The following is a 27,659-nucleotide window of genomic DNA, read 5'->3' on the forward strand; positions in this document are numbered from 1 at the left end:
GAAGAGCGTTTCATCGCAATCGAGATTACTTTCATCGCGAACAGGTCAGACTACCCCATGAATCTTTACGGTTTAATCATTCTACAAAATAGACCGACCAATATAAAAATTTTTGAGAATTAAAAATTTAAAAAAATTATATATTTAAAAAGAAAATATCTATGTGTGTAATATTTTCCTTTATTTTTAAATAATATTTGAATTATTATATGATATATCTCTTTTTAGTTTTAACATTTCTTTTTATTAAGCCGCACGTGCAGCTAGTTTTAATCTAGTTACTCCTACAAGATTTATTGTAGCACTGTGTTAATAGATTCTTTTGTCTGCATCATCGCCGAATATTTCAAAATTTATAAATAATTTCTATAAATGTGTGTTAAATGTAAATACATTAGAGTAACAACTATTCGTACACATTACTAAAAAGTATCTCAGGAGCGATAACAATCTATAAATTCGAACGATTTATGCAAAAGGTTTTGTTTTGCCGTCTCTATCGATGTAAATTACAGTATTCTACAATTTATTAAATGCAGAAGAATACTTCACAATTCTTCCCAAACGATATTTACATTTTTCTTTTGACGCGATTTGCGAGCGCAGTTTAGATGGGGTCAACTAACGCTCTCGCGTTATTTTTACAATCTCGTTTCGGCGCCTCCATCGCGACAGCTCTCGTGGTGTCTTACAAACTCACGCATGCATAAAAAGAAGAAAAAGTTCGACGAGTAGTATCGCGTTACCGGTAGGTAAGACGCTTTTCTTTGCTTTTTTTTCTGGGAGAAACGCTCGGTCGTCTAATAAAATTGAGACACACCAAGAGTATGATGAGTTGTTCAAAATTCGAGCTAACATATAAGCTCTCATGAAAAAAATCTTTGAAAGCTGAGGTATAAAATATAAATGGTTGTATGCGCCTTTCGTAAATTAAGAATTCCATTATGGTTAAAAAAAAATTAATATACAGAATATAATTAAATCAATGGGTCAAAATTTGCAGGCATATTTTTCTATTAGTTTCAATTTCTTTTGCGACGAAAATTTGATCAATTGGATATTATTTAAAAAAATCATAGAATAAAGAGAGAGAATCGATTATTTATAACATCTGTCTATCTCTCGAAAAAGTAGATGTAAAAAATTTTGCATTATGTACAATCGCGAGGAACAAAAGATACTCCGCGATTTCGAAGGAGATCCGCTTGTTACTTCCCTATAGAAATCGTCGAGAGACAAACGGCGATCGTATGGCGCGTGTACGCATCTCAATGTTGCGATAAATGTAAATTACGGATATATAATGCACAGTAATCTCGTGTGCGACAAGGAGGACCGTCCAAGAATCCTTACAGCCGATCGAGTCTATGCAGAGAGAGATTCTAATGAGAACTCGCTCACTCTCTCGCAAGATAAGCGTCGCGGTTGGGTTGCCCGTAACACGAAACACGACGCATTCGTCCGTGCATTCCTGTCCGGTTTCCTTCTTTTCTGGTCGTCTCCCTGCACCCTTCGTCCCCTTCCGACCGTTTCGTGCGCCGCAGCATCCACTGCAATACGGCTCTCCCCCATCCTGCCCGATCGCACGGGCCTATCTCTCCAGCGTTCATTTCTTCTTCTCGCTCTTTCTTCCTTCTTTCGTTCTTACCTGAGATATCGCGGCTCTCTTCCCCGCTTCTTTTTCCTCCTCGATCCTTCGTTCGCTTCGCCGTCGTCCACCCCCGGCATCTTTTGTCTTATTATTTTGTCGGCGCGCGCGGCCGGCAGGTATATCTCTCCTTCTACACGGCACTTCTCTCTCCTTCTCTTTCTTTTCTCCGCGCGCTCCCCGCATATAAACATCGCGGTTTTATCTGAACGTTTTATAGCGGAGAGGTCCCTGCCGAGACCGAGGGGGCCGGGATCACCCCGAAGAAGGAGGAGGAGAGCCGGATCGGTGCCGGCTTTCTCGTACCAAGCGCGCGCGGATCGGAGAACACGGATCCACAGCCTACGCTCATCCTCGACTCCTTTGCGATCTTCTCTCTGTCCCTGTCTGTCACCGTTTTCCTCTTGTCCCTCCGCCAATTACAATGTTCGCTTTCGCGGATTCTCTGCCTTTGTCTCGCGCTGCTTGGCGCGATCTGCGCTGAATCCGAGGGACATCCGCCGTTCTTAAAGGACCCGATGCAATGATAAAGCGTCTTCGCGGCCCCCCTTGCAGGACATCGCCGTAAGGAAAAAGAAAGAAACGATCAAAATCATTTGCATACTGCGGCCGAGTCTATTTCCCTTCATTCTCTTCGTTCTTTCTTTGCTCTTCTTACTGATTTTTTCTATATGCAATACTTGAAATGGTCACACTTGTCGCTAAAATGATAAGGCAACAACGTGGTATACTTATCTTTTGAATATGATAAAATTGGTTCAGCAATGTAATTATTTATTTAAAATTAAATTTTATCGATGAAATGCATAGATTTTTTCATTGATTATGGATCTCGAAAAAAATCAATTCTACCATTGGGCGATACATTATCTTTATTAATAGATAGCAATTGAATTGCGAAATAAATTCGAAATTGCTCGCGGATACAGTATATTAATAAGTTCACGTATACCGAATCATTTAATTGACGACGACCGCATTTATCACGTTACCAAGAATCTCAACGATTAAGTTTATCATTAAGGAAAATAATTTATTGTAATCACTCTATTTCTAATTCAGTGTCGCTTTTTTGTTGTTTTTGCGGTAGGCAACGAAGCCTATCAACTGCCTTGAAAGTTGCAATGATAAGCATGTAAATTCGTACAACTCGCTGCGACGGTCTCATCAAGCTACGTGATATGCAATCAGCGCATAATGTTCGAGATTTAAAAACTTTGCGTTTGCGCGAGGTGTATTTCTGTGTAAAATATTTTATCATCTTCCGTTGTGCCGGGAAGCGTAAAATAAATCTATTAATAATGCCGCATTTCGAAATATTTATTTTTATTCAGTGCATCGATGTACTCGAAGAGCTGATACGGAATATCGAATAAAACTGTAATACAACTGGCAAATTAATGATTGCTCGTAAAAACATATTACAGATTAAATTACTAATTATTTTTTTCTCTTCAGCAACATTCTACATATATTTAACGATACATGCGAAGTTGCTTTTGATATAAATTTCATTTCCTTGCATATTATCGGATAAATCAACAAATCTTCTCTTAATATGTTTCCGTGTTTTTGAAAGATCATTCCAGTAATCCGCGAGTTTATCGATTTAATTGGTGTTTCCTAGGTTATTACTCTCGTATTCATTAAAAAAAAAAAAGAAGATAACTACATATTAATGAACAAGACCTCATAATACTTTTATTCGTACAATTTACATGATTTATGTCTCTTCCTTTCTGTCTCTCTCTCCCTATGTAAATAACGTTTTAAGAGTATACATTACTTAATTTTTTAATATTTTCACGTACTTGTTTTATTATCGTTTATAAGTAATATTTGATTTTTTCTCCGCATTATGCATACAATCTATGCAATCGGTTTATCCTATATAGTACAGATTAATTCAGATATCATTATCTCTCAGATCTAGAGATAATTTACTAGATAATTTATGTCAAAAAAGCGAGAGATTTTGTCCATTACTTAGAGATAATATCCTCAAAGACCGCGCGCAAAGACGAAGCTATTTGAAGTTTCTTTGATGCGTATGGTAAACACGTTATTAGTAATTGTTGTTTGAATGAATGCCAGTTGTATGCTCGTTTATGCCAGTTGAAATGAGCCTTTTACAACTGACACGCGGTTTCAAATCTATTATGCGTGCAAAACCATTTGTTACTTCCGTTTAGTCTTTGAATAAAGTATCTGTGAAATACGTGCTCACGGAGCAATGTTCACGTTACTCTGTAATGTCCATTAATTGAAAATGATCCAGTACAAATCTTTCGTTTTACAAAACCGCCTCGTTACATGTTAGTTATCGTTGTGCATTTAATTAGTCGCCTAACAAACTCAATTCTGCCCAAGAGGTTGCAATTATTATATTGAAAGAAACAGAATTATTTTTGCTTAATGGAAAAGTAATTAAACATTCCTAATTGCCATACTTTATCTTTGAGAAAAAATTATACGTTGCATATATATGTATATGTTATTACTTATTATCAACTTGCAATCGTTAACTACAATGAAAATTTAATATAATATCCGAAAAAATATTAAATTAATACCATAGTATATTTAGATATGCGATTCTTTTTATGAAATATCTTTTGTTTGTATAACGAGATTTCATTATGTTTGCATTTATAACACTTAAAAATCACATAAAAAATTTGAGAATAATAATCTTTTTAGAATCCCCCGTTTAATAATTATCACCGTAATGCATTTATTCTTGCACGTTTTTCCTATACAACAACGGTGCTCTTTTTTTACGTTAGGAGCAGCAGCTGTTTAAAACCCGTCTGACTCGTTGCAAATTATTACATAGGCCATCGCGCATATAAGTAACGTTCGCGGTAAAACATTGAGATAAGATCCAATTAGCTTATCAATAAGGAAGATAGGTCAAAAAACGACGTACAACAGTAATTTTATTTCTATGTCGAAAGGTAACGAAATCGACAAAAAGATATTAAAAAATTTTACGCGTATACTCTTTTGTCACAGACTCATAAATAATTATTTATTAATAATAGCCGGGTTCAACAATTTGCATTTGATGTATGTCTTGGTGTGTTACTTAAGCGTGCAAAACCGTTTTTCGGATGTAAAAAAAAAACGATAATGAATTCTCTCAAATAACAGTAAAAAGCGTGAGAACTAAATATAAAAATATGGTTTTTTCGCGACAGTTCTTTCGAGTACTAGATTTGCTTGTGTTACCCTTACCGTCGCTAGGCTTCGTAATGCAAAGAAAGATGCACGTGCACCCGTTCCTCCGCGACTCTTTCTGTCTTGATTTCCAATGGCGACGCAAAGTATAAAAAAAGTGCGAGAGCGACTGTAAAATTTATGAGGCCTAACTCGATCTCCGCGCGACGCGTTCATCGGGCGAAACGTTTAACGATCGTCGCACGGTGACTATCAACGAGGTTCGGCGATATTTACGATGACCGATTTTTTGGACAGCACATTGTGTCGGGATAAGGAGTGGGTGTGCATGATGTGTCATCACGCGTATATATATCAGGCTTCCATATAAATAGTATTGTATTTCACATTTCGTTACAGTTCAATAAATATCTTTCAAATTTTATTTACATAGGCGGCGGGGTTTGCGCGAGGGAGTTAATTAGAGAGAAACGTCGAACCTTTAACCGTGGTCGCGATCAAACTTTATCAAAACTACAGGATAAAATTATTATTCGATACATCAAAAGTTTTATGTGAAAAGTCATTGATGATAAAATTTGATATTATAACTCTTTAAGTGCTGAATTGGCAGTGCTTGGAATCACAGATTTGAGAATTCATGAAATTGTTGAAATAAAGCATTATACTTAAAAATAATCGAGAATTTTTGTTAATCGAAATTTGTATGTTTTCTAAATAATCGCTTGATGTAGATTTAAAGCTCTTAAAGAGTTTAATGTAAAAAATAATTCGTTCTTTTCACTGGGTAAAATTTGATAAGACATTTGTACCACAGGTTAAAGATTATTTCACACGCATCGGTACAGCGTTGTAATCCAACGTTACAACAAACTGCTATGAGCGATGATTCTCTGCTGCTATCTATATAATTAACAAATATTTCGCGCCGACAATAGAAACGAAACTTGTCTCTAACGTCGAAGTATTTATGGCACTAATTTGATCGTCCGCGAGCAATCACGTGTTCACCAAACATCACATACACGCGTAATTATTTGCGTGAAAATTGCTGCTGACACACACTAAACATTTTTGAGATACCGAAAACGGAATATATGTTTTCCAGAATTCGGGATTTCGCGAAATCCATAAAAATGCAGATCGAACTTGCCAATGACTTGACAGTGTGTTACGATGACAGCAAAACCCAAGGAAAATGTATAAATCCTTTCACGTTATTAGTCTTTAATCAACGATGATATTATCACGTATTTTTTATATAACCGAGTTATATGATTTATTAAACATATTTTATTCGCGTGTTGAAATCGGCGATGCTGCAGTCGCGGCAACGTGCGAAATTGCGAGATCAATTCACGAATCATATGACAAGCACTCCTACCGTCGGTCATTACAGCTTCTCGAGCGCGCGGCTATTCGTCAGCAATTCCCTGGTGAGTCTCCACACTTGCTTCGCGGCGTTCTCCAGACCGCTGGGCGATTTTCCTTTGAAGAGATCGAGATTTGGTAGAAAATAGTGCGGGCACCTGCGGCACTGCAAGCAGGAAATCAGCTGCAGAAAGATACCGTTTATCCTTTCGGCTAGGCATCCCTCATCCCATTCTGCCTCGTGAGGATGTTTCTCACACTCATAGAGCAAAAGAGTTTTCATGTGATAGCTAGTGACTGGATTTCCTGGCAAATCGAGATGCCGATCTCTCAGAGTCTTCAATATACTTAAGCAACGCTTCCTGCTCGCGCCTTGTAGCAGCCGGTTCTCCGCGTCGATGAATGACAACGCCCAGGCGTCGCCCTCCATGGCAGATTGCTTGCCCTGCAGACCTATGCATTCTTTCGAGAGCATGTCGAAGCCCTCTGCTTTCACTTCAGCGACGATATTTGGATGTGGCCAAGGTATGTGCGCGATAGGCCAGTGAGAGGCCGACCTGGGCCAGAGTCCGGCGCACTTAAAGGCCGGCGTAATCTGCACCACGTAACGCTCTCGTATCCGTAGCTTCACCTCAGTAGTGTCGGCGATCATCTTTACCGAATCCCGATACGTGCACTTGTCGCAGGCCTGCGCCACTAAAGTCTGAAATCTCGAGCGTATCTTTCGGGCCGACAGATATCCGGACGCGGTGATAAACTCAACCCAGAGGGACATAGACCGCTTGCGACCGTCGCTGAGCTTTAGTACGGCACAGCCCGGCAGGGTGCCATCGTCCACGAAGTTCAGCACGCCCATTTGATTTAGATAGATGATAATCTCAAACTCCGTCGGCGAGATGACATCGAGGCCGTCGAACCGGCCGTTGTAATCCGTCAGGGATGAGATGAAGCGAGGCTCTTGCACTTCCACCTCTTTCAAAACGTCCTGCACCACTCTGCATACTTCTTGAATAGTCTTTGCTACCTGGCTTTTTCTGTTCATCACACGCTCGCCGAAGTACTTGTTGAATTGGTAGACCATCCTGGAGTGGGACGAAATCATATCAGGCGGTACCAGCATCGTGGACCGCCTGTAAGTCCGCGGATGGTTATTATGCGGTTTCTCAGCTTCTTCGGATCATTGCGTCTTTACATACGCGTCTTCTGCTATTTCCTGCATTGGATGTCATTGAGTCGCTCCGCACGATCTATCGCATTACGGGAAATGCGCGAGGTCTATGAACTGGCGTTTGATTTACCCTTGAAATATCGCCTCGTGCGTCACCGGGATACAGCAGACACCGGGATGCCGTAAACACCGACGAAGCGAGAGAAAGAGTTATCACGAGCGTCTCCGTGCAGGAGCGGATTGCCGACTGCGCTGATGTCTACCTTCTCCGCATCATTCACCCTCCGTGGCAAGCACGGGCGTACAACGTTGTTGGCACGCCTTTTCCAACAGAATACGCCTCTCGGCAAGATTTTTAGACCAATCGGAAGCTCGCCATGCTGTTGAAGCGGGGGGTTAGCTGTGCCAGACCGACAGAATCGATCCGTTGTGGGCACACGAAGCGCGCTCCGGCAACGTTTATGTATAGTGTGCACGATATAGGAACCAAGGAAACGCGAGGCAACCCCTCGTGGTAGCCTTTCTTCCTCCCCATGAATTATGCAGGTACTGCTTACTTTATATCCTATCCGCAAGGGCTCGATCCCTCCTCCCTGCAGCTCCTTTAGTTACTCCGAAATTTTCGACATGGTGGATCCCAATCGTGCCGCCGGATAAAGTTACCTCAAATTTTTTCACGTCAAGGATATTTTGTTTCCAATGAGTTAGCATTAAAAGTCGGTAGATCGCAATAATTTATTCATTATTGTAGCTAGTTCTAATATTTGAATCATCAAGAGAAATGTTGCCTTGGAGCATACACAAATGTACATGGAAAAAAATGCTGTTGCTTCAATTAAAGTCTACGTCACGGGCTGCCACAAACATACATAGTTCATTCAATGATATTTTTATTGGACCAAATATCTGAATAGTTGTTTTAATAATCCAGATATTTAGTCTAATAAAAATATCATTGAATGAACTGTATATGTTTGGCAGCCCGTGACGCAGATTTTAATTGAAGCAACAGCATTTTTTTCCATGTATAAACTGTCTTAATTATTTCTGAACGCAAAATAATTTTTGGAAAAACAGTTAATAATTTAAATTTCATAAAATTACAATAAACGCCATTCTCGTAGCAACAACAATTACCACAAATGATATAGCATTATTGATAATGTCTGCAATAAGTAATACTATCGATTTCTCAAGTTAATATGAAATAGAGGAAATAGTGAAGAATACCCTATAAAAGATATAGAAATATCTTAATATACATAATAATAAAAATATTACAGTTGCTCTTGCAGTGGAGAATATCCATTAATTTAAAATTCCATAGTCAATAGAGATCTTTACTGTTCGTGTTAGAGTGCAATAACAATTATCGTACGCATTTGGAAGTGGTCGAATGTGTAGTAAAGCAAGGAAAGCGAATGGCACCGGTTAACGAATGTCATCGTCAGGAAAGGAAGACGCGGAACGTTAAGGATAAAATTAAGATAAGGATGTGATATTTTATGTAGGCGTATAATGATTGTCCGCCTCGCTGTCAGCGAGTTTTTCAGGCTCTTACACATACAAGCTAAATACAAGTTGGCATAATAATTGTACACTCATTATAATTTGGTATACAAGTACTATTACGAGAAGTATATTTCTGTAGTAGAAGAGCGATTTCATAGAAAAATAATTAGAGAAGAAATATATATGCACATATTTCATCATACATTACAAAATATGATTTACGAATCATACTAACGTTTTGAGTATCTTCTTAAAAAAAGAATTTGTTGAATTAAGTAATATTTGATAAAACAGAAATACAGTGTTTCTTTATGATAACTACATTAAATAATTTTGGCATACACCAATTATTTATGCCGGGTGTAATTATTGAATATATTTAAAAAATTATATAAATTCTATTATATATAATAGCATATTTTCCCGATTAATATTAATGCGATAAATATATATTAAATTTCTTAATTGCAATTGGATATAATTTTAAAATAGGATAACATCGCCTGTTTCAGGAATAGATAGTTATTTAATTAATGGTGATAAATGCATTTATTAATTATTTACATTTTTCATGTTTTAAATAATGATCTAAAATTATAAAAAATAAATATTATTTAAATAATATAAAAATATCTATACTACATATATGTATATACATATAACAATGATATTCAAACTACCGTCGGAAGCTTGCTATTAATCGATTATAAATATTAGATTAATAAGAATAACAAATCACATAATACGCTACATATAGATAAATAGATAATTACAATAATAATCAGTTAGAATAAATTACATATTTTCTATGGTTTTGCAAGCAAGTTAAAATATTAAAATGTAACTAAAGATGATTTTATTAAAATATATATGTTCAAAGTATAGAAAAATTTATTTTTATAAGTTTTATGCAGAACATAATGTTAAACTTTTAAAGAATATTAAAAATTGAAGATTGTGTATCTTAAGAAATTATGTTTCTATTTTATTGCGATTATAATTTTAATATTTGTTTGATAATTGAGATGAAATAATTATTATCACACTAAACATTTATACGAGATATTCTATTTCGACAGAATTAATTGCACAATTTGTATTGCAACGTGACGCATTATAGTAATTATCGATATATGCTATGTATTTAACATTTAACTATAGTCGCGCGAGATAACTATCGTGAAGCATATCTTACAGCAATATAAATTATTTAGAGTAAAGATTCATATATATTATTTTTTAGAGAAAACTTGCAACTTGCCGGAATCTAAGACGGAGTCGTCGTGCTGTACGTATTTTTCATGGCATGTTCTTGCCAAATTAATCATATCTTTCTTTTTTTGGATATTTACAATTCACATAAGTCTGTTTACCTATCTTATGGATACTAGTTTTTCTCATCAATCAATTATTAAATAATAAATAATTTTGTTTTTTTCCTACAGTTCGCGTTAAAATATAAATTTAGTTTTATTTCTGCATTTAATCGGCAAAATTTTTCAACATGAATAATATAATCAATTTTAAGAAAAGCGAAACATAATAGTTCAATATGAAAAAAATACTGCTAAATATTTAATTAATAATAACAGGATTATATTAGACTATTTGAACATTTAAAGAAAAATTAAATACGCGATTATTTATCCAAGAATTATTATTGTTTGAACCATTATTAATTGAACCATAATTGTTATTAAAAGAAAACGAGTACTATTATAAGTACTAGTACTATTACAAATTAAAATGGCTTACATATTAATAATTATTTGTAACAATGCACCATCTCTAAACTCTCGACACAAGCATGTATTAAATAATAACTAACTGTTCGTATCGAATAAACACCATACGGTGGCAACAATGTTCTGTTATACGTGTCATCGAGCGATTTCTCGTTCTTCATTATCGCGCGTTTTCTGATGTTCTCGAGATGGAAAACGCTAAAGCTTCTCTAGGGCGCGGCTGTTTGTGAGCAACTCTCTAGTAAGTCTCCAAACTTGCTTCGCAGCATTCTCCAAACCGCTAGGCGACTTTCCCTTAAAAAGATCGAGATTTGGTAGGAAGTAATGCGGACATCGTCGACATTGTAAGCAGGAAATCAACTGCAGGAAGATGCCGTTGATGCGATCGGCCAAACATCCCTCGTCCCACTCGGTCTCGAGGGGATGCTTCTCGCATTCGTGCAGCAGTAGTGTCTTCATGTGATAGCTGGAAACCGGATTCCCAGGCAGATCGAGATGACGGTCCCTCAGGGTTTTTAATATACTGAGACATTTTCGGCGACAGCCGCCCTGTAGCAGCCTGGTTTCCGCTTCTGTGAAAGACAGCACCCAGGCGTCACCCTCCATCGCTGATTGCTTGCCTTGTAGCGCGACGCTCTCCTTCGATAACAAGTCGAAGCCCTCCGTTTTGACCTCTGCCACCAGGTTCGGATGCGGCCAAGGGATGTGCGGTATCGGCCAGTGGGCGGCAGATCGCGGCCACACACCGGAACATTTAAATGCCGGTGTGATTTGCACGACGTATCGCTCGCGTATACGTAGCTTCACCTCGGTAGTATCGGCAATCATCTTTACCGAATCTCTGTAGTTGCACTTGTCGCAGGCCTGCGCCACCAAGGTCTGAAATCGCGAGCGTATCTTCCTAGCCGACAGATAGCCGGACGCGGTGATGAACTCCACCCAGAGGGACATTGACCTCTTGCGCCCGTCGCTGAGTTTCAGCACGGCGCAGCCCGGCAGTGTACCGTCGTCAACGAAGTTGAAGACACCCATCTGATTCAAATAGAGGACCACCTCAAATTCACCCGGCGAGATTACCTCGAGGCCCTCGTAGCGGCCGTTGCACTCGGTCAGAGAAGAGATGAAGCGCGGCTCCTGCACCTCGACCTCCTTCAGCACATCCTGCACGACCTTACACACCTCTCGTATAGTCTTTTGCACCTGGCCCATGCGAGCCTGCACCCGCTCGGCATAGTACTTGTTCATTTGATACAGCATCTTCGATGGGCCACCCATGATATCTTGCGGAACCAACATCATGACGAGACTGTCCGCTTCCAACGATCCTGAGGATGTTCTTCCGTCTCGGACGAACGAGCCTCATTCTCTCATACGCATATTCACTCACGGATCAACATACTATCGGTGTCGTTGTTATTATCGTCAATTGTTTTTCCGTGCATGATTTTGGCGGCGCTAACGTCGATCTCGCCTCGATTGTCGAGTCAGGGGTAGTACGGGGGAGTATACGAAACTCGCAGTCTTAAAAAAGGTCGCCGAAACGGGTTACGGATAAACGAATTGTGCGTGCCTAATCGTGTGGCAGGTGTTGTACGTGCAACGAGGTATCGGCACGAGGTATCCGGCGCGCGCGACGACAGAGAGAACGCCGGCTGACCACCGGCTGGTTCCACTTCTGTTGTAGTTGTGTTCCTAAAGTCCCGCCTCCAGAAAGACAGGGTCACATGGAGCGTGCGCGTTGGTACCACGCCTCCCTGTACCTTTCCTCCTCCACTGCTCCTTCTTCTGGTCGCTGCTATCGATAGACAGCGATAAACTAAGCTATGCGGGTCGCGGAACCGTATGATGTTCCGTCACTAGTAAGTCGATTTGTAGTATGTTGATTTTAGGGATATTTCAATTAAATTATTCTAATTTTGATACAAAATTGTTAATTTTTTAATTAATTAAAATGTAAAAATTATATACATCACCCTACACTAAGTCATGCGTAAAACTTTATCATGATAGTGATGATGATGATGATAATGCTAGAGTAGCAGAAATATCTTATAAATCAAACTAGACAATTTAAAATTTTTATGGATTTAAATTTTTTTATTAATCAAGATATTGTTATATACATAAGGCGACAACGCAAATTAATATTTTGCAAAATATGTTTGCAGTTATTCATTGTATTCAAATGAGTAGTTACGTGTTACTTTCACATGCCATGTATATTGGTAGACATTCTCCGCAAATGGGTGAGCCCGATTTCATGGTACGATAATTCCAGACACGACCAAGTGAATAGATACGATAATGTTCTGTTGAAAGGATCATTTGAATATTGAACATTGACATTTGTATGTGTGTGTGTGTGTGTGTGTGTGTGTGTGAAAGACGGAAAGTGTCGGTGAAAGACGGAAAGTGTCGACGAATGTTTCCCGTTCTTATTCGCGCACGCAAACATAAGTGTGCAGCTTCAATTTTGATGAGATGCACACCCATACACACACATCTGTAGAGGCAGGTGTGCGCGACGAAAAATAGCTTACAAACACGAGATACTAAAGAACCTCCCTTTTATACTACGATCGTAAAAACTCACGCCATACAAATATCCACCAAAGAATACCGATCGACCAGACGGATACGTCAGATATTCAGCGCGCGAGATTTCGCCGATTAGAACCTCCATATCTTCGGCAAACATCGTTTTCCACTCGCTCGATCTTTTCAATCCTTTACTATAAAAAAGAAAACAATCATTGTTGTCAACATGTATGCAGAGATATTTTTCTATCCGTTAACATGAAAAATAAACCGCGACATTTTTTTATTACTTGTAAACTCCTTTCACTTTCATTATTTTGTACTATCTGTTATGAAAAATGCAAGTTTGTATTTTATTAAACACTAGGGAGAAATAGCGGTACTTTAATTGCATTTTATTTACTTTATTACATCGTTCATTATTGTCCGACTCGTTGTTTATGCTCCGATTGCTAAAGCTGCGAAGCGAAACGGCGAGTTATGCCAGAGAGTCGCGCCACGTTCAATTCGTGCTCCTCGTTCGTGGATAATCGAATAAAGCTCGGGAATCCAATCTACTCCAAGTTGGAGTGGTAGATTGGTACCCGGTGGTCCCTACTTCGCTTTCGCTAATACGACTTGATTCATGAGCCGAGCACGTGTGTCGTACTCGCGCTCTCTGTCTCGCTCTCCGTGTTTCGCTCTCCCATCTTGCGTCGGTGAGTCGAGGGGTCAAACGTTCTGCTACATCAGCCCTCGCATTAAGGCAGAACCCGGGCTCCTTCCGCCCTAAATGTGCCTTTCATCATCCCATTTCGACTTAATTCGTTTATCATCTGAATTATTTGTACACCGATGTTCTCGCAGCCTTGCTGGGAGATGACGCTTTGCGAAATCATCTTTCGATCGGAAGCTACTGGAAGATGCAACATTTACATGATAACTCAAATATAAATTTGCTAATTTAAAAATAATGTTAATTTTTCTTTACAAAAAAAAGTCAGACTTACCGAATTTGCAATCGGCGATAGCTCAGAATCATCATCGTGCATAAAAGAGCAAACTCGGGCAATCGATGCATGCCAAAATATTTCGCTCGGTATTGTATACGTACAACAGGCGTAAGAACACTTTTGGTTTCCATTGCGTAGATTCTCGTGTTTCCATTGTGTAATATTTCTATCGGGGATTGTGATGTATCTTCTAGCAGTCTCTTTCTCTTGCTCTGGTCTATGCAGACGGCACACCGAGTCGACCTTGTAAATCAGCTCGAATGAACATCCCCGCGTAATCCCGAGTAATCCGGGACTCGCTCGTTGAGCTTCGGCAGCCGGTAGAAAAACGATGGATACCTTGGAGTACGTATTTCACGGTTTCTTTGTCAAATGGCATGGAAAAAGAGATCGTTCCAAATGTCGAGATTTCATCTCGAAAAATCGCCCCAATCATTACGTAAATCCATCACTGAGAGAAACGATCCGCGAATCGTCTGATCGAATAATATTAGAATTCCCTTTGAGAATAACACGTATTTTTTAATTAAAGGTCAGAAAACGATTACATCCGGTTACATAAATTGCAGTAGAGTTATCATAAATACTTGAGTAGTTGAAAACTGCATAACATTTAAACGCCGATCGTTTACAATGCAATTATTAATAACAGCGATGACAATGTCGGCTGTAATCTCCTTAGCGTACACGGACTAGTAGTTTAGAGGAGCCGTTTGACGCGACAGCCGGCTTCCTCGTTCGCATCTGTTTTACCGGAAGTAAGTCGCATTATCTACTGCTTTATGATACCTGGGAAAAACCCGCGGGTACGGGTTAATTAAATGGGAAAACATCGTTCTTCGCTGTGTATCGAGCGTCATTAGCTTCGTCGGCTCATTGCCACCACGTTCTGTCCGTCTTTCGTGCTCGTTGGCGATTTCCTCGTTACGCACGTGAAATATGTACGCGTGCGATGTGCTTTTTATTTCCTTTTTTTGTTCTTGCTGCGGCAAATTTAATGGAACGCAGGACGAGTCACGCCGTGCAGCCGTCCTTTGTGCATTATATGCCGCTGTGCGTTATCTCCCAGCAATGCTGCGGTAATAAAGGTATGAGAACGCGCACGTGTCACACATAACTCATCGTCGCTTGGGATCGCCGCGATGGTACGCCGAATGTCTCGAGCATTAGCCGCCACATCCACGGAAACAGATGCCGTCTGTTTCCCCAATGTGATGATCTTACGATCGAGTATGATTTTGTGAAATTCGATGTTTATTTTCACTGTGGTTTATTCATAATATTGAATTTGCATACAAATTTATACCTTGCATCTCTAAAATGTTGCGAAAAATTCAGATAAAAATGAATAAAAATTAATTCAATACGCCTTTAATGTGCGTATGTTACAAAGCAAAAATACGATTTCTAGACTGTCTCATTCATCGTTTTATTTAAAACATTTTAAGCTATTTTTTTTTTTTTTAATAATTAGATTTATTATACTCTCTTTTAAACGAATTATCAATCTAATTAAAGAAGGACAAAATAAAAACTATATGAAAACTTGGTGAACAAATGAGATGTATATAAACATGACATTTTTTTCCTCCACCGGTCATTCATGCGTTACACTTTACTTTGCCGTTTGTATCGTGATTTCAAGAGAAACAGCACTCGAAGCGCGGAGGGTTCTCGTAGGCGTCCAAGTGAGCCCGACGAGTGGAGCGCGGCGGGTCCATTATTGTCCGGCGCTTAATCTGTTTGTTGTATACCGCCGGCGGGCTGCTAAGTGGTATCCCATTCTATGGTACCCCTACGGTGTACGTAGGAGCGGCAGCGGCGAGGGACCCCCTTGCGAACGCGACACATGTTGTTACATCACGTCGCCCATTGTCGTCGCGATGCAACCCCGGTGCTCCGCTGCGTTCGGGACGGTTTCGGTTGGTGAGAGATGAGCACGGAGACATGGGGAGCTCTAATCGCGTATCACTTGACACTCCACGGCCAGGACCTCTCTTTAACCGCGTGTGGTCTTTGCCACCCGGTCGCTGGTTCGCTTTGCGACGTGTAAACGTATTATTTTTACATTCTGTCGTATACGATGCGCATTTTGAGATGCGATCACATCTCACAAAGAGAATGCCAGGAGATGAATATGCTACGCGTATACATATATACGTAACGGATGTGCGCAGAAATATCTCGCATTTCTTTATATAAATATTTTTATTTTATATATAGAGAAAGAGAATTGGATCGTTAAAGTTTTATATTTCTTACATGCATAATTATTATTTATCTGCCTTTCTTTATATTTCATATTTCCATGTTTTATGATATATTAAAAATGACGCATGAATATGATGTGTCTTATAAAATAATATATGTTTTATTAAAGAAGAAAGAAAGAGAGCTATTTAATGATTCTGTAAAATAAGCGTGAATATCGTAGCAAAATTTGTTTCGTTAAAGGATTGTTTTCGTTGATTTAACGCAATCGCAGCAAGAAGGTGGAACAATACGTTGTATCTTGCGTGCATGAGGGTCAAACGATGGATGAGCCTATCTAATCCTTGGCAAGATTTAATGCAGAGTACGTGATATATCTGTAACTGCGGTAGCAGGTATCCAAATAATGGATTCTGAGCCGTGACGCGGCCGTTATCAATCTTGGACAGTGTTTGCGGAGAGCTTGCGCAGATCGCCCTAGGGGTTGGCTTTGTGCGTTCGCTCCCCGACTGGTCTCCGACCTTGCGCGTTGTGTTCATCGCGCACGATGTTTTCAGTAAGACCGCCGCATGACTCGCGAAAATCACGAAAAATAAAAATAAAAAGGATAAATATGTCCCATACCTTTTACAATAACTGCATTCTCTTTAACAATAATTGCAAAAAGCGTTATATCCGTGTTGCACCCTCAATTTTCGCCGACACTCGATGCTTGTTACAAATCAGTCATGACATTTGTAATCCCGAGAGAGTCCAAGCTGCTTACAGACTTGTAATTTTGACATGCATGTGGCACATCATCATTAGCGTTTAATATGCGGCTGATGATTCAGAATGTTTTGACATGTCCCTTTTTTCTTCGTTAACGATGTTGAGTTATTTTTCGCGCTCATCCGACATCATCATGCAAAGAATTTACTTTGATGACTTACCGCGACGGTATTTTTGCATAAAAATATTGAAAACAACAATAAATTTAAGTAAAGAAACTCGTTATATTAAAAAGTTCAGAGCAATAAAAATAAGTCAACATAAACAGGAAGGTTGTACATTGTTATTGGCGTCTATTTTTATCGTTCTGAATTTATTAGAAATTAACTTAATATGAGGCATAGCAATATTAGATTCGGGAATCTTTCGGATACCATATGAAGTATCCTACTTTACTAGTAATATCGTTCTTTGTGATAGTTTGTTTATTAAGTGAAAAAATTATATTTATTAGAAATATGAAACCGCTTATCAAACTGAACGCTAAGTGTTTTGTGTGTTTTGTTAAGATAATGACTATCTTATTCAAAAATTTTAACATTTATTTTAACATTCTTCTTTTTTTACAAATTTTATATGCATAATATATATATTATATATATAATGCATGTCTGGTTGAAATCTCTTCTCGCCATTATTATAAAATTAATCGAGATATTTGTAAAATATATATTTAACTAAGGGTGACCAAAAGCTTTCAGTACTCTTTCAAATTAAAGAATAGTAAAATAATCATATATATAATCATATATATAAACATACATGATTATTTAATATCTTTTCTATATCTAAGGATTTTAATACATTAACAATATGATATAAAGATATATTTTTATGAGTATTAAAATATTAAAATTAATTTCGTAATTGTTATTTTGTTAAACGGATCGCAATTTAAATAGCAAAATGAGTACAATTATTTATTGATTTTGTATCTATTGAAACAATTATAGACGAGTAGCCCTCAGGCTCGGCATTGTATATCTAATTGTATCCCGGCGAAATATCATGATTTCTATTTGAATTGATATTGAATTATTAATTATCCATTCGGCTCAGTACGCTATTGCCGTTTTTTTCTTTTGTCATCAAAAGCGTCGACAAAAATTGATATTAAGATATTTGCGAATACCGATACCGACTTCGAAGTCCAACAACAACATTTCTGTAATTACGTTCACACTTACAATAGTCACGCTTTTATCGCAAAGAACGGCTTTTACAAGATTGCAGATAGGATCTTATTGGCATTTTTTAATCACAGACTTTTTGTAATCAGCCGAAGGGATCATTTCGGCGAATTATTTCGAGGATAATTTCATTCGCCGCGCGTAAGGACATCGCGGCGACACAGTACGTCCTCATTAAGAGGCAAAAATTGAAGGCCTTGTTAGGGGTGGTAAACGGGGATCCTTTATTTTGCCCCTCTTCTTCCTCCTTTCTTTCTTTCATCGTGTTCGCCGATCTTTTTCCTTCCATCCTGTTCGTTCTCTCGCCAAATCTTGTTCTTTTTGTTCTCCACCTCTCCCTCTTTTGCCAACGAGATGTTCACGACTCGTTCGAGAGCGCAAGTCCATGAGGTCCTGGGATCGATTCTCGCCTCAGCAGGGGAGGCTCCTCCTACCATGACGGCCATCTTGCAACTGGCAAGTCTCACTATATCACATCACACTTCACTGCATCGAAGTTGCATACTTATATCCAGCCATGCACTCGCATCCTCGGACCATCCCGTTTTGGTCCCCAATCGGCATTTCCCTAGTGATGTCCATGCACGTTATTATATCTTTGTGAAAAAATACTCGAAATACTAATTCAAAAAGGTATTATTGCAATAAATAATTAATTGCTAGATTATATAAATATTTTTTATTTTAGCATCTTTTAAAAATGATATTAAATAATTCGATAAGATCTCTAAAGATTGTTTCCGTAAAATATGTAAGTTAACTGCTGCATAATGAATTTAATATTATAAATAAATGAAATTGTAAGTAACACCACACCCAGTCTAATACTATAGACTATAGATAAATAGAAACAGGTATAATTATTTGTCCTTTTAAGCTTTAATCTGAAAGGATTGATAAAAGAAGCGCATTTTAATTTTTTTGTTACAGGTGCTGAAGTATTGCGATCATTTACATGGAAAATGGTACTTCTCCGAAGTACGTGCAATCTTCTCGCGACGTTACCTGCTGCAAAATATGGCCATCGAAATCTTTCTCGCCAGCAGAAGTAAGTAATTCCTCTCGTTTTGCTTGTCCTCAATCAGCGGGCCGCTTTCGAACGAGAGCGCATTCCGTTTCTTGTTCACTAACTTCGAGCCCTTCTGCGTTATTTCGCGCGACGAAGACACGGTTTAATCTGGCGAATAGCGGCGGAATTCCGAGCTCGCCGCAAGGTGTGCGCGCACGCATTACTTTTTACATAATAAATATCTCGCCCGCATTACGGTATGCCTTTTTCTAAGATCGGTTTATTATTCAATCCCCATAAGCGCGCATCTGCTGCCGTTGCTATACTTTACGCAGAATTATATCGTAAATAAAATTTAACATATAATGAAGGTTAATAGCTCTATATTTCGGCCAATCATCATCTTTAATTAACATAAAGCCGCTAAATTTATATATGTATATAATACTAATTTAATGATAAATATTTAAAATCATAAAATTTCTAACGTGTTAACAAAGTCATTGAACGTATTAATTATCAATAACGACGTATTAATTATCAATAACGACATTTTTGTTAATAAGTCTTTGTTCTTCTCCGAGGCAGATCGCCATATCCTATAACACACAAACTATACGCGAGGGAATTATTTATACCTGTCTCTCGAGGACTCCACTATCCCGCTGATTATTTCTCTGGGGCGCAGATAAATTCCCAGGCGTTCCCCGATTCTAATCTGATCTCGACTTTCGATGCGTCGCGCGGAGACGTTAGCGGTGGAATGTCATCCCTGCGAGGAGCCTTCGTCGTTCATTAAAAAAATCGGTTGAAATGTGCGTTCGTTAGTTCGATGTCGGAGGACACGTCGGATCGCGTCTCTTCTCACGATAAATCGTCAAATAAAATCGAATATGAGTTACTTTATAACGCGGTCACGATGTAACTCTTAATCGCCGGATCACCATGTGTTTGTACGCTATAATCACCCAAATATACCAATTATGTATAAAGAAATGTTCTTGTTTTTGAACGTAGTTAATCCTGCAAGACAGTCCTTACGATTTACCGCTTCTTGACATGCTATCTTATGTCACGTTATCGGACGTTCGGGATCTCATTTTCAATACGAAGTTTTTATGATAAAATATATGATTGCGTTTAATGCTAGAGCATCTGCGCATATTGGCAATATGCGCAATACCAGCATGAATTTAAAGAACAGCTGAAGAGGATACATAATATACGATACTTTATAAACATACGTACATAAGAAATATTATAAAAATTTAATACTAATGGAAATGTCAAAAAAGTTGATTTAAGTTTTACTTGAAATGCTTATGCAATATTTATTAAAATTATAAATATAAATCAACAGCTTCTATTTCTTTAAAAGAAAGAAAAATATCGACTTTTTATAAAATAAGAACATTTGATTATGTTTATATATGTGTACTGCGTACACATATAAGAGTTGAACGATTAATCTCTTTCATTTTTAATTAAAATTAAATAATACTTATTACTTTTGTATACAAATAATTAGGTAAATTACAAGAAAATATTTATGGTAACTGTCTTCTCGCACACTACCCTTTGAACTCTCGAGGGAACGTCGAACGCGAACACATTCTAAACGATTGAGTCCTCTTCTCGCTTCCTAATATCATTTGGTAGATAGAAGCTAATCGAGTCTAAAAATTTATTGCAAGTGTAGTTATTGTACAATAAATTATACAATATTATACTTATCAACTTATCATTGCAACATATCTTAATATATTATTAGCATAATTATGATTAAATAATGATAGTTTTGTAGCATCCAAAAGATTAATATTATTGCTTTATATCTTTATTATAATGTCTTCATTAAATTATAACTTTTATTATTTTTATACATAAATATAGGTCAAAATTAGAAATTGAAAAAATAGATTATAAAAACAAGAGGGAACTCTCTCTCATTCATCCTCTAAGTGATTGACATAGCTAGGAAATCAGGCTTTCTTATAATTCGCCGTTTAACGCCTTTTTGTCCACAGCCTCGATCCTGTTTGCATTCTCGGACCAGGCGACGGTGAAAAAGATGATCAAGGCGCTACCGCGAGTCGGCGTTGGCATCAAATACGGGATACCCCAGACTAGGTAAGCGATAACTGCCTAGAGACGCGAGGAAGGAAGCGCTTCTGTCATTCCACGGGAATCCGAGAATCTCGGAGTCTGTTCCCAAACATGTTCGTCACATTCCCCCGTTTCTTTGTTCTTTTCGGTAAAGCGATTCTACCCAGGGACGGATTCTCTCGAGAAGTGCTTCTTTCTACAAATATATTTATCGTTTCCAAAGATTACATTAAAACTACATTAGTATATAAATACAAATGTGAGGGTAAATTAATCACAATCAGTGAATCGAATGAGAAGAAAGGTAGAATAAAGAATATTAGTTTATTAGATAACACTTTGGCGTGTTACTTTTGAAAGTGATAATAAATATCGGTAATATCACCAAACTAAATGATAATTATATTTATGCACAAAAGTATTTTTTTACAATATTTTAATTACATATGCTGCATATTTGTATATATATATATATATATATATTTATATAGTATATATCTCTACTCGTAAAGATACTTTTTGTTTAGCATAATATTTTTCTACACACGCGATAAGCGAAATAATGTATTATTTATTAGCACATATATTATCTTTATTACTTTGCTAGACATCGCTATACATGCAGGTATCGCTGAAGGTAAACTAAATATACATTGAGAAATTAAACTATTTGTATGCAGCAACAGCAAAGTTTATATTTGTGTCTTTCACAACTTTAAATATTATATATTTTCATATATTTATTTTATATCTTATATCTATTTTTGTACTATTCTCTCATAAAACATCAAATACTTATTACATGTAAAAAAACGAAAGTATGACAACATAAGCAAGTATAATGAAAGACAGCAAGAGTGTAAAATTCGTCCCTGCAAAACGTTGTTCTTGTATCATGAACATCCGAAAAGAGAGAAAGATCCTTGCAGGATATCAAGCTTCCTATAGGTCGGCAAGAGTTGGCGGCGACAACAGAGATTCGCGTATCCTTGCTTCGACTCATCCATTAGAGCTCTCCTATATACGAGATAGTCGGCGAGAAGGATACATCGGCCATAAATATACGACGACGAACTCCGACGTTTCTGATCTTGAGGAGAGAATTCCTGGCTAAGAAAAAAACAATCCGTCGGTATATAAAACGCAAATCCGCGTATCGTAATACAGCAAAAATTGCGCTGCATGGAAATAAATTTACAGATAACAAAAGCTTCCTAATTGATGTTTAATTAACGCACCGTATTATTTGACATCTTGAAGAAACATTACAACTTATCGTTTAATTAATTTAAAAGTTGCAATCTAGTAGAAGCTTAAAGTATGCATAAAATTTTATCACAATATTAATTATTGAAATATGTGTTTTTAATATTAAAAACTGAAACGTGAAACAAATTTTGGAAATTAAATCATTGAGTCATAAAAAACATTTTTTTTATTAAAATTTGATGAGACGAGTATATAAAATGATTTGAAGAATAACAGCTTTCCATTTCCATATATCAGAGCAAGTCGATAAGAATTGCTTATCATTATATATAATGATATATTTAAATACGATATAAATTAGTTTATGTAATAGTTTCGACAGAATCGTCGAACTTTATATCGAAAAGTGTAGCTACTGACAAGCAATCGTAAAGAGTTATATTTAATTAAGTTACTTCGCCTCGAAGTCATGAATTAATATACAGTTTTAATTGGTAGAAAATTCTACTACGATTATTATTTTTTTACAAAAGGATCGGAATTTTTGCGCAACGGTAGAAATATCAAGGATATAATTTCGGTATAAAACATGGTGTTTATATCTTTAATTATTAACATCGTCATAAATCGATAGTAATTAGGCATTTCCTTTAGCATATCAGTTACATGTTCATTTACATCTACTGGCCTTGCTGCGAACATTAATCTACTCTACAGGCAACGCGAATAGGATGTAGAATCTTATAATCGAGCCTCATCTAGGCGCGACAACTCGTTGTAGGTTTATATACTTCACATACATTTATTCCAATTACATTCGTTTGTTCTATAGAAAAATTTCAACAAAAAATATACTTGAAACCTTTTTGCATTAAAGAGAAAAAGAGAGAGAAAGAGGGAAGGAGATTACATCTCGACAGTTATGCTTCGAAAATTATAGTCGGTATTTTGCCGATCGCCAATCGCAATGGAAGTTTTCACGCTTGCATGAAATTTACGCGAGATGCGTTTCAAGGGTTGAATTTATGCGTCCGGTCGTCATCGTACGCGCTCTTTTAACGTATCTCAAGGATGGACGCCCGTTAAAGTCTCCGTATAAATTCTAAATCAACGATCTCCGCGTTCATAAAGTCGCGCGATGAGCTTTATGGCGCAAACGCAAAGTGCGGCGAACGCGTTCAAACGTAATTGCTCTTATGAATTGAGACCGACTGCCGTCTTAATTGCGTTTCAAAGCCGATGCACTGCTCGTTTGATTCGGCAATTAAAACGCGCGGCGAGATACCGAGCCGCAACGCGTCTCGCACTGTGGTCTGCAATTTGGCATGCAATTATGCCAGTTTCGCGCTAAACTATAAGTCCTCCAGTCATTTCGATTATGGATACTTCATTGTTGGCACGTGCAGCATCGGTGCATTTAATTACATGCATATAGATGCTCTCATTTCCCGCCTATGTAATCTTTTATGCTTTCGGTTTAATGAGCAGACGTTGTAAATACAATGATGAAAATAGATTGAGGAGTGAAGAGATAAATTATAATTTTATATTAATTATAAAATCATTAAAATTACGTTAACGATGAAAGAACATTGCTATATTTATCACGATAATTAAATTCAAAGAAAAAACGATCGAGCAAATGTGTTTACTTGTTTCTTATTTCTATTAAAATTGAATATTTAGTAGGCAATATATATTGGAAAATTATTATACTTATGTTATTTTACATTAATTATTTTAGATTTGGATATATTATATGGATACTATAATTTGTAAAATTTAATTTATTTTACAGACGAGCATCGTTGATGTCACCGCGACAATTGATGAGAAGCTCTAATATGACTCAAAAGTGGCAGCGTCGAGAAATATCGAACTTTGAATATCTAATGTTCCTGAACACAATTGCTGGTAAGTATCATTTTATAAATATGAATCTCGATTGAGAGAAATAATCGATCGGTAGTCGACCGATTTTCTTCGGGTAGCGATAGAGAAATTTCGAATGAAAATAGCGAAGATGTCGGGTTTTTTATGGTTACACACGGGCGGATGGAGACTGTCGCGCCGCATTAGGGATGTTCTCAATCAGCCCTGTGTTCCGTTAGCTACCCCATGCGAGTAATCCCAACCTCGGTGGGCCTCGGTAATCCTCTCCCAAGGGACCCACCACCGCCTCCCCTCCTGCCCTGCTTTCCTGAGGGCGAAATGGAGGCGCGTCTTTGTTTCTCTTCGGTTTAATATCCGCTCCCTCGCGCGCTCATCGAACCAAATCACGAAATTCGAGACGCCGCCGGTCTCGTGCACTTTTTAATGGGACAACTTGGTCGCCCCTTCACAGATCACGACGGGATCCAGCCAAGCGCATCGCCATGGTATTCCAATCACCTTGTTGGCATTTTTTTTTTTTTCATCGAAACGCATTCTTTTTCCCGATCGCAACACTTATCGAGGATTTAATGATATTTACGCGCAATACAAGTTTACTCACATTATGTTTTTATTATCTCGTATTTGTACATGATGGGATAATTTATCTTTAGTTTCACGGAAGAGAAGGTTCAATGCGCGCATCATTTGTCTTTTATATTACACGCGGCAAGCTTAGAAGAAACAAACGTATCATCAAACGATTCTCCTCACGTGCCGCGAGGTTCATCGACTCCCGGGAATGATCGATCTCTCACTACCCTTCTCTCCCCAGGCAAAGTTTCTTCGATAATAATCATCGGCGCGCACGCACGATAGTGTTCCGGGCGGCACGCCGATCGTCGCTGATCGCAGGGATATCAACTGGCTATCGACCGCGAATCTTGTAAACAAAAGTCCGAAGATTTTGGACGCTCTCGCCCGTTGTAAGTTATACCGCCCGCGTGGGATTTATGCGTGCCCACGCATGCACACGGTGCTTAATGACGGCGATGAACACGGATGCGTAATTATTCGCATTTCGGCGCAGCGCGCCGCGATGCCCGGGGGTGGCCGGACCGCGTATTTACGACGGTTATATATTAATTGCTTGAATAAATAGCCGTGGGTAGCGATGCCTGCCCGCAACGTCGAGAACGGTCGATCTGCCGCTGCATCGGCGGAGAAGGTAAGGGAATCGAATGCGAAAACGAACCGGTCGGACGCGCCGCATCCCAATCGCGAGGTTTATTTGCTTGCGCCCGCGCATCGGTTTATTAAAAATTAATGACAGTGAATCCGATGTAAATACGATAGCCCGCACCGGCGGGCTGCGCACGTGTGTATGGGGTGGACCGCGAAGAGCGATCGTCGAAGACGGTGGCGAACGATATTTTTGTGAGAGATCGCCGTTGCTTGAAATTCGAACGAGATATGTTATCGGAGAAAGAATGACAAATGGGTTTTGCATTAAAAAAATACCTTGAAAAATATTCCAGTTTTAATTGTTCTGCAAGAAAATGTTTAAGAAAAAGCTTATGCTTGGAAAATATTTTTATAAGAATGAATCGAGAGTACCACTATATTCACATTTCGATTTTAATTCTTTTCGATATGTGTCATTTTTTCAGGTGCATTTTGCGAATGCAGCGATATTTTTAATCTTTTTGTATTTATTTTATAATTGCATCTCTTTCGTCGATCAATTTTTGAATTTAATAAAAAATTTAGTACCTATATTTTTTCAAATAATTATTAAATAGATAAATAAAAAGTTCAAATATAACGCAGGATATTAATTGATTGATATTAGTATGGTACAAGATACAATAAAGAATATATTGTGACGGACTAGTATCTCTCTGTGTATAACTGCCGCATTTATTTCCCAAAATGTATGCGGCTCTTTTTATATATGCCGAATCAGGGGATCTTTCGTCCCAGGTAGATGCCAACAGGTCGTCGCCTTCGTTTTCGATCGTATCTAGGCTGGTTCTGGTTTGCAGTGAATTATTACCAAGGATGCAGTGACAGCGCGATAAAACGACCAATCTACCGAACCATTAGTACACACATGTCTATAATTACGATGCACAAAAGCAGTTTACTCCAATCGAAGTAAACTCTACGGCCAAATTTTATTTTCTCGTGACTATTCTCGTTAAATTGCACGTTGTGTATTACGCTAATTAAAGAAGAAAAAAATGAAGATAAATTCGAAGAATGGTTAAGAATTATTTCACTTATTGATAATTATAAGAATTATATGCCACGTGCGAGTAATGTATCTCTTTTGGTAAAATCTTCCCGAATCGTTCGTATTTTTTCCGGATCGGGGAGATGGAGGAGGGGAAAGTAAGGGTAAGATCCGAGTTTCTAGAACGAACGAAGCGAGCGGAGAGGGTGTGTATGTGTCGCGAACATTCCGCTGTCGAGGCGCGTTCCACGAGCGCTCACTCATGCCGACGCTACCATTAATAATCACTTTGATGCATAACGCGGCCTCGCTATTATTTACGCTCGGCCGTCGCTCGCGCGGCCCCCACGATTTACAGGCGTATTGTAGAGACGGCGGGACTTATGCAGCGGCCGGCGCGGTACGACTTTGCCGTTGCATCGTCTTTTTTTCGTCACAGGAATTAAGTATTCGACGAGTTCGTTCTTGGAGACGGCACTTTCAGCCTAGCAATTCCCGTCAGTTCGCGATGTCGTAGCTCGGTGACAAATGTCTATGCAGAGTGTGTCGATATCTCGAAATATGCTTTAGTGAAAAACCGGCGTATATTAATAAATATGTTGAGCAACTTTAAAGAAAAAAAAAAAAAAAATAAATAAAGAAAACTACATTAGTGCCTGAAGTTTCTATCTTATACATATCGTATCTCTATTTTCCATTACATTTGTTAAACAATATATTATATCACTTTTCTCTCGCGCGATTATCGCGAATAAGAACATTTCGCGGAATAGAATCATTTTTTTTTTCACAAAAGAAAACGAAGTAACGAAGGAGCGAGGGAGGATGGTAACACACGTGTATCCGTCATGAGGGCGCCGAGTGACAAACTCGCTGACGTGCTTTAATTAGCGACAGGGAA

General features: G+C 38.1%; 3 protein-coding genes across 14 annotated transcripts in view; 1 reads left to right on the top strand and 2 right to left on the bottom strand.

The window, feature by feature from the left end:
* Positions 1-27,659, top strand: part of LOC115239243 (neurobeachin) — a 323,931-nt gene that overhangs the window by 288,117 nt on the left and 8,155 nt on the right. For all 12 annotated transcript variants that reach the window (XM_029813663.1, XM_029813669.1, XM_029813659.1 and 9 more), the window contains 3 exons: positions 19,257-19,374; positions 21,363-21,465; positions 24,449-24,564. In XM_029813663.1, coding sequence (XP_029669523.1) covers positions 19,257-19,374; positions 21,363-21,465; positions 24,449-24,564 — 337 coding nt within the window. The remainder of the gene's footprint in view (positions 1-19,256; positions 19,375-21,362; positions 21,466-24,448; positions 24,565-27,659) is intronic.
* On the bottom strand, positions 5,189-7,612 carry LOC115239249 (protein mab-21). Its single transcript, XM_029813673.1, has one exon. The coding sequence runs from the start codon at positions 7,317-7,319 to the stop codon at positions 6,222-6,224; it is 1,098 nt and encodes a 365-aa protein (XP_029669533.1). The 5' UTR covers positions 7,320-7,612; the 3' UTR covers positions 5,189-6,221.
* On the bottom strand, positions 9,806-12,304 carry LOC115239247 (protein mab-21-like). Its single transcript, XM_029813672.1, has one exon. The coding sequence runs from the start codon at positions 11,921-11,923 to the stop codon at positions 10,823-10,825; it is 1,101 nt and encodes a 366-aa protein (XP_029669532.1). The 5' UTR covers positions 11,924-12,304; the 3' UTR covers positions 9,806-10,822.

Source organism: Formica exsecta, unplaced genomic scaffold (genome assembly GCF_003651465.1).
Source record: "Formica exsecta isolate Colony F162 unplaced genomic scaffold, ASM365146v1 scaffold37, whole genome shotgun sequence".
Lineage (NCBI taxonomy): Eukaryota > Metazoa > Arthropoda > Insecta > Hymenoptera > Formicidae > Formica > Formica exsecta.